General features: G+C 33.7%; 1 protein-coding gene across 8 annotated transcripts in view; it reads right to left on the reverse strand.

Annotated features, from left to right (window-relative positions):
* Positions 1-4,833: 4,833 nt before the first annotated feature.
* Positions 4,834-14,899, reverse strand: part of tp73 (tumor protein p73) — a 63,871-nt gene continuing 53,805 nt past the window's right edge. For 6 of the 8 annotated variants that reach the window (XM_048210704.1, XM_048210700.1, XM_048210699.1 and 3 more), the window contains 2 exons: positions 10,101-10,194; positions 4,834-7,388 (listed from right to left, as the gene is read on the reverse strand). In XM_048210704.1, the coding sequence (XP_048066661.1) occupies positions 7,062-7,388; positions 10,101-10,194 (421 nt within the window). In that variant the 3' untranslated portion in view covers positions 4,834-7,061. Of the gene's footprint in view, positions 7,389-10,100; positions 10,241-14,899 lie in introns of all 8 variants that reach the window. The other 2 variants (XM_048210706.1, XM_048210705.1) reach the window with 1 other exon arrangement.

Consider the following 14,899-nt stretch of genomic DNA (forward strand, 5'->3'; position numbering starts at 1 on the left):
TTATTTGTTTGGGATGGCGATACTAAACTTTTTTTTAACTTGATACGATACCATTAGAAATACTGGTACTGATTATTTTTAAATGGGTGTGTATTTTTTTTTTTTTTTTTTTTTTTTAGAAAAGAAGATAAGTATCTATGTGCCCATCAATACAAATTCATATGTACATATCAAAAATTCAACTAGATGGGGGGGAAATGTCCCCTTATCCCATCGGAATGAGATGACTCTTGGTGACTTTTGTCGCATTAGCAATATGAACACACAAAAAATCAAGGACATGATTTGGATATGTTAAAGGGTTGTAAAAAAAAATAGTCACACTTACCTTCTTTGCGGTCAAAAATGACCGACATAGGAAATGAATGGGAAATACGAAAACTCAGAGAATCTTTAGTTGGTACAAACTACAAATCAGCCACTGTGCATATCGCATATTAGTTATCGACACTTAAACACAAATTATCGGTGTCGGTTCTAAAAAAATCAATATCGGTCGATCACTAGTCCTAAGTTATTGTTACTGTGACTTTAACTGTCTACCGCCTGTAAACTGTTAGTGTCTTAAAGCAGAACTAAGTAACTTTTTTTACCTTCATAAATAGTTTTTTACGAGTCCTTAGGATGGTTAACTGACTTGTAGTGGTGTGTTTGAGGCGAGCACTAACCCCCTCTGGCACGTCTACTCCAGAAAACAGCACTTGCAAGTTGAGCTGCGCCTACCCGACACAATCTCGCCTCATGTTCACGTTCACGCGAGAGTGACAAAATGCTTTACGGTAATTCAAAAACAATGTATATATTATGACTTTATAAGACAATTTCGAAAATTACCCACCTCCATCGAGATTTCTTGTACTGTATTTGCAAAACTACTGCGCTGGTGAGTGTTGTAGTCGTTGTAGTCCAGAGCTGCGCTTGGAGTATTTACGACAGTGTGATTCACTGAAGGAACCTGTAGGGGGAGCTTCGCAAATCTTACTGAGTTCCGCTTTAAAGGGGTCATGACATGAGAAATCAAATTTTCCTTGAGCTTTTGACATATAAGAGGTCATCATACTATAAGAATATCCTGTAAGTTTTAGAGCTGAAAACTTCCTTGTTAGTCCAATAAAAGCTTTTATTGACACCAGACCAAGCAAACGACAGGATTTACAAAGTGGGGATCTATGACGTCAAAGGGCAGCAAGCACCGCCTCTGCAAAAGAAGATCAACGCCTACTTCATCACTGCCTGTTTAGCCCCGCCCACCGATTCACGCATGACATGCAATAGAATAGGTAGCCTAAGTAACATAGGCCTATGTGGTACTAAACCAGATCGAGCTCCCAAGCAATAAACATGCCATTGAGGATTACAAAATATTGTGCAGTGCCTGGACTCGACAGTAATGCAACAACATGTTAGTAACTGTGTTAATACTAATGCCTGATCTGATATTAATGATATTAATTAATATTCATGTACAGTCAGATGTTCTTTGTCTATGTGTCAGTAAATCAAACCCGTGACTAAACGTCAACTTGCGTTGTTTCTCTTAGTAGGATGAAAATAATGTTATTTAACTGTGATTCAATTATATAAAGAAAGCGATCAAAGAAAGCTCACTTTGCAATCGTTGGAGCAGCTGAAGCTGTCAATCAAACAGTGCATGACTGACAGCGTAAAACTCCCGTTTTATTCAACGAATCTTTTAGTTAAATCGCGTTTGCACTGTTAGTGAAGGTGAAAGCATTCGTTAGTGTGCAGAAATTGAGTTGCAATGATGAGATCTCTGCTTTCATGCGCTCAACATGTGATCGGCTACACAGTGTTCACCTCTGCAACCTTTCATGCCACGATCTCAATATAATGCTATAGATCTAAATGTAATGCAACACTTTTCACGATTAGTTAACCTTGAGAGCTGTAATAGTAAAAATGCGCTAAAAGAGAGAGTAATACTTGTCTATTTCAAATGGAAAGATGTTAGCCAATCACAGTAGTGGGCGTTTACACTGAAGTCTCACTGCAGACACGCCCCTTAAAACAGAGCGTTCAAACCAGAGGCTAAAATAAGGGTAGGAAAAATGCCTTTTATTTATAAATTATGACAATTTTGGATGTAAAAAGCATACTAACATTATAAGTGCACCCCAGGAAACATTCTAAAACAATAAAACAACGCAGTTCATGACCGCTTTAAAGGTTCACCCAAAAATGAAAATTAATTACTTACCCTCATGCCGTTCCACACCCGTAAGACCTTCGTTAATCTTCAGAACACAAATTAAGATATTTTTGTTGAAGCCCGATGGCTCTGTGAGGCCTGCATAGGGAGCAATGACATTTCCTCTCTCAAGATCCATTAATGTACTAAAAGCATATTTAAATCAGTTCATGTGAGTACAGTGGTTCAGTATTAATATTATAAAGTAACAATAATATTTTTGGTGCGGCAAAAAAACTAAATGTGTGAAATAAAATAGAAAATTCAGCCACAAAGCAGTAAAAAAAAGAACAGCAAGAAAGAGGTTGCACTCAAAAACATCGAGAGTACAAAACAGAAACACCCACTCAAACACACACTCACAGACAAACACACACACAACACACCATTATACACACACACAAATGAACCGGTGTGGCTGTAACAATATGGTCAAATTGAGCCAAAACTCAAATAAGAGGTTGAAATCAGATCAGACCCAGATTTATTAAGCTGTAATAAAACACAGTTTTGATGTTATGTGTGACAAAATGTCCTCCTCTGTGTTCAGGTTTGACTGTAGTAAAATTATTGCAAAAAACGACACTTCAAATCAACATTTCAAACAAAAAAAATCTAAACTTTGACAAAAAGTAGTCTTTGAGAATGTCTAAGTATAAATCCAAATCCAAAACTTAATAAAAAAATAAGTAGTTGTGTCTAAAAACCACTAGAGAATTTATAAGCCACTTTATATAGAGCTCTAGGAATCTAGTAGTTACGACATGGCATTACATAAGTTTTTCTCTTTTTACCCACACCAGATGGCATTAATCTACCTTCAAAAAATTGGATTTTAAATGCCTTGTCTCTATTTTAACAAGGAATACTGCTTTAAATGAAAAATAATTAAAATATATATTAGAAAAAATTGTGTATTATTTTCAATGGGGGAAAAATAGCTAATAAAAATTGTATAAATATTGCATAGTATCATAAAATACCCTCATTTTATACAATAATTAAAAAATATTATTGAACAAAAATATATTACATTGGTTTTCCTGAAAAACAAAAAAGTTACATTTCAAGGCTTCGGCCACTTTAGACCGTAAAGAAGATAAGTGTGACTCCTAAGCAAAGAGGACCAGAGGGTTAAAGGGATAGTTCACCCAAAAATGAAAATTTTGTCATCATTTACTCAATCTTGTGTTGGTCCAAACCTGTATGAGTTTTTCTTCTGTTGAAGACAAAAGAAGATATTTTGAAGAATGTTGGTAACCAAACAGTTGACGGTAGCCACCGACTTCCATTAGGAAAAACAAAACATACTATGGAAGTCAGTGGGTACTGTCAACTGTTTGGTTACCAACATTCTTCAAAATATCTTCTTTTGTCTTCAACAGTAGTGTGTGTGTGTGTGTTTTAAAGTGTCATCAATATAACACTAAATCAATTAAAATTGTGTTTTGGCAATTATTTAAACAATTGAATAAGTGATGACAGACCAAGCAAAGAGATTCATCTGAAAGGTGAATTATTCTATGATTTATATAGCCTACGGTCATATTTTTTTACAGTCTATGATATATACATATTTATTTGCCAATATTCTAATTAAAGATATGTCATCATATCATTCAAATTGAATGATTTTACTCAATTAGCCTATAGGTTTTAATGAATAAAGATGTACTTCTAACCCACCAAAATTTGTAAGCATTCCATGATTGTTTACTACGGAAGAGGATTAGGGCCAAGCAATAATAAAAAAAAAAAACATCTCGAGATTAAAGTTGTTAAATTTTGAGAAAATATTTTTTAAAATTTCGAGAAAAAAGTCTAAATAAAATGTTGAGAATAAACTTGTTAAATTACGAGAAAAACTCGTTAAATTTCGAGAAAAAACTCGAGATAAAATGTTGAGAATAAAGTCATTAAATTACGAGAAAAAAGTTAAATTACGAGAACAAATTGTTCTCGAAATTTAACGGCATTTTTCTCATAATTTAACGAATTTGTTCTCGTAATTTAACAAGTTTTTTCTCGTAATTTAATGAGTTTATTCTCAACATTTTATCTCGACTTTTTTCTTGAAATTTAACAAGTTTTTTCTCGTAATTTAACAAGTTTTTTCTCGTAATTTAACGAGTTTATTCTCAACATTTTATTTTGACTTTTTTCTTGAAATGTAACGAGTTTTTTCTCGTAATTTAACGAGTTTATTCTCAACATTTTATTTTGACTTTTTTCTCGAAATTTAACGAGTTTTTCCTCGTAATTTAACGAGTTTATTCTCAACATTTTATCTCGACTTTTTTCTTGAAATTTAACATTTTTAATCTCGAGATGGTTTTATTTATTTATTTTATGCTTGGCCCTAATCCTCTTCCGTAGTTTACTGGGCATAACCAACCAGTTTTACTAGTTTTACATGGTGATAAATGGACCAAAGTCCGAAAAGAGCAAATTCTTCACTCAGGTAACTGGCAAAAGTCAAGTGCTCTTTCAGATCTCATAGATGGCTAATCTTGATCATACATTTTAATATGAAATTTCATGTCTGGAATGACTGTCCACTGCTTTCTTAACCCTCAATAAGGGTGATCCTCAACCGTTACTGACCTTGCATTAAAACACCCTCATTTTTGCACACTTTAGTATTTATTGAAAAAGAAATCACTTTACATAATTCAAACATGGTGATATAAAAAAGAAACAGCATTACAACTCTTTAATTAATGAAAACACAAGATAATAACTCTTAAAAACATTTCTAAAATCTGTAGTTGTCAAAATGACACAGCATGACATAATACTGACTGATATTTACTGTAAATATAACATTGTTTACAATATCCTAAAGCCATAAAGTGCTTGGATCTATATGATGGCATTTCACCATCACGGCCAATTTAAAAACTCATTTTTTCCTCCTGAGACCCTTTAGCGGCGTCCAATTTAAGATGTGCTGCTGTTATCATCACATGAATAATATGGTTAACACTAGTTATTTACAAATGCATTTGCATGTTGAATAAAGGTTACAAATGTACCTTTGACTACATACAATCCACCAAATTTTTAATGTTCAAGACAGCTCTTAGTTCAGTTTTATACACAGACTGTACAGGAGTAAGAAATATAAATACATTCCTTATAAACCACAGAGGGCAGTGTTCTCCTCTGATGACAGCTCTGCCTGAAACACTTTTCTGCTTTTCCATTTTAGTTTTCACCTACACAAGACAGTAGGAGTTTGATGGGATCATATCATAATTGTTTGGGTCGGCTGAACAAAAGTATTTCAAACTTTGTCTTCTTAGTACTAGTTGTAGTAAGTGATATTAGAGTAAAGTCTGGGTCTTAAAGAGTTCATATACCAGATTTAATTATTTTGTCTTTGCAAAAATGATGCCAGGTCATATTTCAGCCACAAAATAAGACCAATTTTAGAATTTTTAAGGCAATTACCATTTTTATCCCAAAAAATATTATTGGCATAATGCACAAAATATTTATATGTATTATAATTTTTTATTTGTTTATATGTCTACAGTATTTATACATCATGGCAGCATTTGCTGTTCTTTATGTTGATTTATAAAATGCATTACTACAATGAGAATTTTGTCATGAAATTAATGGCAAACATTATAATGACCCTAATATCAAAATTTTTATTTATTAAGTATATTTTTTTTCTTATCTTTCTGGGATGAAATGTGACCTGGAATTTTTTTTTTTTGTAAGATTCACCTTAATACCTTGGATGAGCCATCATTTAACTATTAAAAACATCATAAAATTAGACACAATTAAAACAGTAACATAACAAGACCATCTGCTAAAGGAAAAATAGATATTACAACAGTACAGCATGATAAATAAAACCTTGTCCTGCAAGGATAATACCACAAACAAGTGAACTCTAAAAGTCTGATTGTAAAGGCATTGAAAAACCCTTATAACGATCCAGTGTCTCTCTGTCAACATAATACTTAACAAATACATAAAAAAATAAAAATAAAGTACCATTTCAAAAGCAGTAAAAGATGTCTTGTTAAAAAAAGATGTTTTTCTTTCAGTTACCTATAAATTCACATGTACATTTATGGTGCTGTCTTCACTGTCATTGTGAAACTTTGATGACATACGTACAAATAATAGGTATGGTAATGACATATTTTAATAAGAGAATAATTCAAATACACAACGCCTTTTGATCTAGCCATACACATATGGCTTTGATAAACCTGCGTTTATCAAAATAAGTAAATATAAAGTATGATTTTGTGGGTCAAAGCATCCACTTTATCTATGGGCATTACTTCACACACTGTTTTTCAATATCATACACGATTGCACACTTATTATTTACACCAAGCCAAAAATAAATAATGTATGGAAGCTTGTTTCCGCCACTAAATAAAAAATGGTAACTGCAACTTTTTATCTCACAATTCTGACTTTTTTCTCACAATTTTGAGATTTAAACTCTCAATATTGAGTTATAAAGTCAGAATTGTGTGATATAAACTGAAAATTGTGAGTTATAAAGTCAGAATTGCAAGTTATTCTGCTTCTAACCATTCATGACTATGTCCTAATAATTTCATTCTTTTTAGTTAACGATTCTTTTTTTTTGTGTGTGATGTAATATTAGCATAAGGCCACAAATGACAATCAAATAAAATGACTGGTTTGAACCCTGGAGCTCATAAAAAGGGAATTGTTTGCACAAAGATTTCTACTCCTCAAATCATTTGTTGTCAAATATGGAAGTGCTGCTATATGGAAAATAAAAACCATCCATTGCAGTTTTAAGAACCCAATACGGACAATATAGAAAACAATGGATGAGCGGTCCTTCTCAGCGAACGTCGCTTTCTGCGAACTCCTCCTTGATGGAGTGCTTGTGTATCCTGCAGTCGGGCATGTCAAAGCCAAAGTCAGCCCATTCCTCTCCTCCCGTGGATGGGCCGCGGTTTGGGATGGTGATGGTGTGACGCACTCGGAAGTGCACGGCCTCCATGACGCGCTGGCGCTGCAGCTCTCCTCCGGGGCCGATGGCCATCGTGGCCATGTTACTGCTGGAGCGAATGAGCTGCTGTCCGTAATCGTGGCCCTGCTTCATGTCCTGCAGGCCCCTCCAGATCGCCAGCCGGAACTGCTCAGGAATCTTCAGGGCCCCAAGATCCTGAGGAATACAAAATCAACAGTACATTGTACTTACAGTAAATACTATGAATACGCTTTCATGGTAGGGAAAAAAAAAAACAGGCCTTTGTGAATCATATCTTACTATAGAGTGCAACAGTTGGGCTCCGGAAGTAAAAACTCCATTCATTTTCACCATAGGGAAATTAATTTTTAATAACTTTTAAGTCTTTAAAGACAGCCTTATGGGGCGTTTGACGCTTGGACGCTTTAACATTTTGAGTTTACTCGCTTCATTCGCACGTGACATTCGCTTCATTCGCGCGTGAAATTCACTTCACAACAGACACGAATTCACGTCTTGAGAGGGGCTCTCCCTCTCCTTTATGTGTCCCAGACTCTTCTACTTCTTTCTGCACACTTCCTCTGAATAACACAACTCGTCAGTGGGAAAGTAGGCGAATAAGCTCAATTTGCCGGCTTTAACTAGCTTGTAGTCTCAGTGTGTGTATATATATATATATATATATATATATATATATATATATATATATATATATATATATATATATATATCCACAGGAGGAGAGGAATTATATATATATATATATATATATATATATATATATATATAGCTCAAATTGAGTAAAGACCGTTTTTTTACAACTTACCAGATTGTCCAACCTCACTCACTTTCTTCCAAGCAAGATCCTTTTTATTCCTGTTTCTATAAAAGTATGAAGATGTACAGATGTACAGCGACAATGATTTTGTCCTCCATTGTTGTTTCGGATTTCTGCCTCCACTCGTAATCACATCACTACTAGAGCAAGCTCCTGATTGGTTAATGCGGCGTGAATTTTCGGCAAAGTTCAGATTTTTCAACTCTATTCGCGCGAATCACGCCGCAGTTTGTCTATTCACGTCTTTGCATTGACTTAACATGTAAATCACTCGCGCTTAACGCTTCATTCGCGTCTGGTGTGAACACACCATTACTGTGAGCTACGAAGTTGTTAATTGAAAGTATTTGGTTCTGTCGAAGCCTTCAGCCCACATTATTTAACTTATTTTTAAAATAATTGTGTTTAACTGTGGAATTTGTGGTGAAAACTACATTACCCATGATGCTGTACAGAAAATTCCACCATAGTGCCAAAAGAGCTCTTTAGCTCCACCCACTTCCATGAAGCACTGGAAATGACGTAATGAAGTCTCCCTATGCTCTCAAAATACTTTAATATTTCTCAATTGTTTTTTAATTAGATTATGCTGTTCAGTGTTCACAGTGCTTCATGGGATTGTAGTTCTTTCCCAACTGCGCTGAAAAAGTGTATGGGCACTGTTGCACTCAATTACAAGACAAATATACGTATCCCACTAAATTTAGTGTTGTTATACAAAAAGATTTGTCCACAAAATGCTGCTGACCAATCAGAATCAAGTATTTCAGAGTGACTGTGTAATAGAGTGCAACATTTGGGCTCTGGAAGTAAAAACTCCATTTATTTTCTCCATTGGGAAATTGATTTTTAACGGTAACTTATAAACCTCTTACTGTGACCTATGAGGTTGTTACTTGAATGTATTTGGTTCTGTTGAAGCCTTCAGCCCGCATTATTTTAACTTATTTTTAAAATAATCATGTTTAACAGCAGAATTTCTGGTAAAAAACCTACATTACCCATGATGCTGTACAGAAAAATTACACCAATCAGAGAGTCAAAAAAGCAACATGCGGCAAAAGATCTTGTTAGCTCCGCCCACTCAAATGAAGTACTGTGAATGGCGTAATCGAGTCGATCTCTCTACGCTCTCAAAACACTTTTTGCTAAAGACATCAGTTTTCATTATTTATACTTATTTTACAATAATCATGTTTAAAGATGCAGTGTGTAAATTTTAGCGGCATCTAGCGGTGAGGTTGCGAATTACAATATAGAGAAGCTACGGTGGCCAACACAGGACAAAGATGTCGTCTGAGACAACAGAGAGTAGCCAGTAAAGCAAACGTGCTCTGTAGAACAGTTTGTCCATTTAGGGCTACTGTAGAAACATGGCCGTTCAAAATGGCGACTTAACATGTAAGGGGACCCGCAGCGTATGTAGATAGAAATGGCTCATTCTAATGTAATAAAAGCATAACAGTTTATGTAAGGTCTTTAAACACCACTGAAAACATTTCTGTCAATAGATCCTGCTAAAATGTACACATTTCACCTTTAACTGCTGAATTTGTGGTGAAAAACTACATTACCCAAAAAATTCCACCAATCAGAGATTCGCACCATAAGAGCTTGCAGGGAACGCCCACTCCCATGAATTGCCACGAATTAAGTGATTGTGTCGTAAAATACTTAAATATTTCTATATATAGGTATTTGTCACTTTTTTTATATTTTTCCATCGTTTCTGAATTGATTATGTCATTCACAATGCTTCATGGGATTGTAGTTCTTTCCCACACTAAAGCTGTTAAGTACACAGTTTTGTACCTTCATCTGGTTTTCGAATACTTTTTTGCTTCAAATCAAAGTTTGTAATGTTGTGTTTCTCCTTGTAGCTGATTGGCTTGGTTCATGGCGCTTATAAAACTTTAATAAAGACTTTTTTAAAATCCCTATAGAAAAAATGAATGGAAAAAAATACTTCCGGAACCAACGAATATGGACGGACACAAATGCACTCTACAAGGATAAAACACAAATGATACAAGAATGAAAAGAGCATATTGACTGAACTGTTGGTTTACCTCCATAGAAAGAGTCTGAAGATGGTAGACACTCTGGAGTCCCTGTGACGTGAAGTAGTCGATACAGTTTTGGCAGCCCAGGCTGGTTAAGAAACTGTTCAGAGAGAAAAGGAATCCCACTAAGACCAAGCGGCTGCGTCCTGTGAATTACATATTCACCCATGGAGAACATAACAAGCAAAGCACCACGGCATTTGCATCTGCACAGTGATTATTATCATCAAGTACTGATGGAATAATAATGTGATTGTATTTAGGCAACAAAATACTTGATTAAAAGAAAGAATTTGTATTTTAATCATAATTATGATTAAAACTTTGATGATTCAAATACCAGTTAAATATGGTGAAATGTTCAGCTGGAAGTGAATGTAATATACGCTACCATTCAAAAGTTTGGTAAATGTTTTTGAAAGAAGTCTCATATGCTCACCAAGGCTGCATTATTTATTTATATAAATACAGTAAAAACAGTAATATTTTGAAATATTATTACATCATTTAAAATAACTGTTTTCTATTTCAATATATTTTAAAATATAATTTATTCCTGTGATCAAAGCTTAAATTTTAAGCATCGTAACTCCAGTGTTCAGTGTCACATGATCCTTCAGACATCATTCATATTTCAAATCATTCTTATTATTATCATCAATGTTGAAAACACTTGATATTTTTGTGGAAAGTGTAATTCATTTTGATTAATGGAAAGTACAAAAGAACAGCATTATTTATTTGAAAGAGATTTTTTGTAAGAATGTAAAAGTTTTTACTGTCACTTTTGAACAATTTCATGCATCCTTGTTGAAAAGAAAAAGAAAAAAAGGTTTTCTGACCCCAAACTTTTGAACAGTAGTTAAATGAAATGCTGCATGCAAATGTTTGTGTGTTATTTTTCCAGAATTTGTATAGGATTTCATTTTATAAATAAAAATGCAATCAAAACATGCAATTACATTAATGATGCGTAACAAGTTTTTCATTGCATTGATCTTTTTATTATAAATATTTCACCAAAAAATTATTTGCTTGATACAATCAAAACAGGAAATGTAGCAAATATAAAGCCGACAGAGTTATTTTAAAGGTAGAGCAAATGAGACAAACAAAACTACAAGAAATTGAGTATGTGTAGTAAATTCAACATCTGACTGTAAAGTGTTTTGAATGGCTTAAAGATCACAAAATCTGATTTAATATTAGCAGTTGTGCAGTTTAAGTCATTTTAAACAAAACATGGATTTGAAAACAAATGTTAGCTTTGTCATAATTATAGACGCTGCCCTTAATTTTCACCCTGATACATTGATAATTAAATGGAGATGGAACATTGATTTTAATAAATTAAATTTGTGACAATGGAGTCGGTAAAACAATGCAATGTGCATGGGAAATGACACATTTAATTTAAAAATAAATATCACTCTTGGTGCCAATATATAAGACTTATGATTGGCAAAGTAGCACAAATGACAACGCTATTAACTTTGTAGATAATGTAAACAGGTTGTTGGTGTCAATGGACTAAAAAAAAAAAAAAAAAAAAAGCGAATCTCAAAAAACCTGTCTAGAATTTATCATACAGGGTCATATTTCAATCCAAAATCAAAAGGAAAAAAAAATATATTTTGCTGAAAGAAAAATGATTTTAGAACCATTAAGATTGTGACATGTTTGACATTTATTATATTACCATTTGTTTATATTACACATTTTAATTATAATAACATTAATTATAATACATTTCTCATAACTGTAATAAAAAAAGAAATGTTTCTTAAATTGTAAAGAATTTAAATAAAATTGTAGTATTTGTTATGCTATCTCTAATGAATTCTTATTTAATAAAAAAAAAAAAAAAAAAAAGTACTGTAGTGAGAATTTAATAAAAATGAGAATGAAAAAAAAAAAGATCTATGAGAGTAATGAGTATTTTTGGGCGAAATGTTCATGAAAATAATATCACAATGCAAAAACCATTAAAGGTGCTGAAAGGGTTGGTTCACCCAAAAATGAAAATTCTGTCATTAATTACTCACCCTCATGTCATTCCAAACCCACAAGACTTTCGTTCACCTTTGGAACACAAATGAAGATATTTTTGATGAAATCTGAGAGCTTTCTGTCGCTCCATAGACAGCTACGCAACTGACACTTTGATGCTTCAAAAAGTTCATAAAGAGATCGTAAAACTAATCCACATGAATTGAGTGGTTTAGCTGAAGTTTTCTGAACAGACTCGACCACTTTATATGATGAACAGATTGAATTTAGGCCTTTATTCACATATAAACATTCATCAGCTCACACATCAGTTGTGGTAAACAGAAGCTCAAGCATGTTTGCTTGACATGCGAGAACCAATGAGGTTCATTCTCGTGTGTTATGCAGCATGTCTGAGCATCAGCAAGAAGTTTGTTCTTGCCATCAAGCAGGTTCAGTTGAGCTTCTGTTTGTGTTCACTGATGAATGTTTATATGTGAATAAAAGCCTAATTCAATCTGTTCATCATATAAAGTGATTGTGTCTCTTCAGAAAATGTGGGCTAAGCCGCTCAATTCATATGGATTAATTTTACAATCTCTTTATGAACTTTTTGAAGAGTCAAAGTGTCAGTTGCGTAGCTGTCTATGGAGCGACAGAAAGCTCTCAGATTTCATCAAAAATATCTTCATTTGTGTTCCAAAGGTGAACGAAAGTCTTACGGGTGTAGAACAACATAAGGGTGAGTAATTGATTACAATTTTTGGGTGAACCTTTTAAAACAAATCAAGCAAAAGGTATTTTTTTCCTTTTGATTTTTGGATGTGCCAGACATTTTTTGTGAGATTCATCTGATGAAAACTGCACAGGCCATTTAGGCATCTCGCCACCCCCTACCCAGCCCAATGTGATAAACAACTGCGTGCGATCGGCCGTATGTATAATGATGTAAAATGTAAACACATAAAGTGTTTGAAATTTGAATATGTATATTAATGAAAAATGCTAGGTTTGATATGTTTTGCACACTGAGGTGTGATTTAAAGTCAAAAGGTTTCTCTGACCAGCAGAGAAATATTTACAAAGATATTACTCTTATGTACAAATTATTAAGTCTGAAACAGAAACTTCTTTAAAAGCAAAGATTTCGTTTTAGGGTGAATTCAGGGTGATTATTTAGTACACATTTTGCAATTGAGATGACTTGGAAAAAGTGTCCCAATCAACCTGAATTCAGACTAATAAAAACCTCTTTTGTGTATTAGCACAAAAGAAAGCATCAGTATACTGTAATTCCACAAGTTTATATGTAAAGATAAATGATCAAATTGAGGAGAAATGGAGATGCATCTAAAGTGGCATTTTGAATGATTTAAAGTTGCTCTTTATCTCCATGGCCCTGTTTCCACCTGGTATCAAGATGCGTTTTGGTCTGTCGGATCACAAGTGGACGAGGGAGTCACATATCATTTACACCTGGTGTTTTAATCCGTCTCTTTTGTCCACTTTCAACCAATTCTGTCCTGATTTCTTCGAGGGGAGGATCTATGGTTGAGTAAATGTAAGGGTTTTTTCAGATCTTTCGATCTAATGGACAAAATAAACTCACGCAGTTTCCATATGAACGCACCCGGAGACGACAGAAAAGCATATGGTACAAACTCATTTATCAAACGATCGTACACCAGAAAACTGTGCGTATACTCGTTTCCATGCAAAATTTGGCATTTGATCAATATGAGCGTGAGCTCAAATCTCACGTCAGCTTGTGTACGCACATTTTTGAGTCAGCAGGAACTTGCGTGTGCAGCATAGTAAATCTGGTAGAGAATTGTTATGAGAACATTTAGATTATTTTCCTGACCGACAATCAATCAATCACTCACTAACCGATCATTAACCATTAAACGGCACAATTAAAACGTCAAATTAAAATAGATTTGTGTCTTAAAATACCACAAATGTTTTTTTTCTTTCGCTTTGTATGCGCAAATGGCTGCATCAGCAGAACATTAGGATTGCAACGCAGAGAAAAACAGAATAATATAGCCAACAAGGAATAAAAAAAAAAAAAAATAGGACTACATGAAATATATTTCACTGAAATAATTAACAGATTAACAAAACAAAAGAGAAAAACTGCATCAAGTAGGGCTAGTACAGACTACGCTCGCGTTGTATTAGTTTTCTTTATTTTATTCAAATATTTATCTTTATTTTATTAAATCCAATTGATCGCGCAGGCGCCTCACTCACACACGCAGACCCAACATATCAGTTCTAGCATTGCTAAATTTAAATTTCAGCCATTTATCAGCAAACTAAAATGCAGACAAAGTTAACACTGCTCAGTTTAATAGTCCGCTATTCGTCTGTACCAGTCGGTGCACGCAACGCCCAACCAAACATTTTGCGATTATGTTTTATGTGGATTTTGAAACAAGAGTGAAATAGAAAGCCTTGTTTACATAGTGAACAGTAGTTCGATGCAACCAATAAATGTTACATTGTGAATATGGAAACGTTTGGATTCCTCCCAAATGAGAGAGGTAGGCTATGTGAGCCCTTTAAATAAATTCATTTCTGCTTTATAATGAATGCCACTATAGCCTAATTTGTGTTTCAATTTATAATATATAGCTACTTATTTTTCGTTCTTGCTCTGTTCTGAATAAAATAAATTTTAAGGATTTTCTGTGGAGTGAGGTACTAAAATAACTACATTTATATATATTAATAATGTTTGTAAGAAGGCTATTTCGTTTTATTTACCGGTATTTTTATATTTTTTGTATTTTGTTTGCAATTACAAGGTT

The sequence above is a fragment of the Megalobrama amblycephala genome, linkage group LG12 (genome assembly GCF_018812025.1).
Source record: "Megalobrama amblycephala isolate DHTTF-2021 linkage group LG12, ASM1881202v1, whole genome shotgun sequence".
In the NCBI taxonomy this organism is placed as follows: Eukaryota; Metazoa; Chordata; class Actinopteri; order Cypriniformes; family Xenocyprididae; genus Megalobrama; species Megalobrama amblycephala.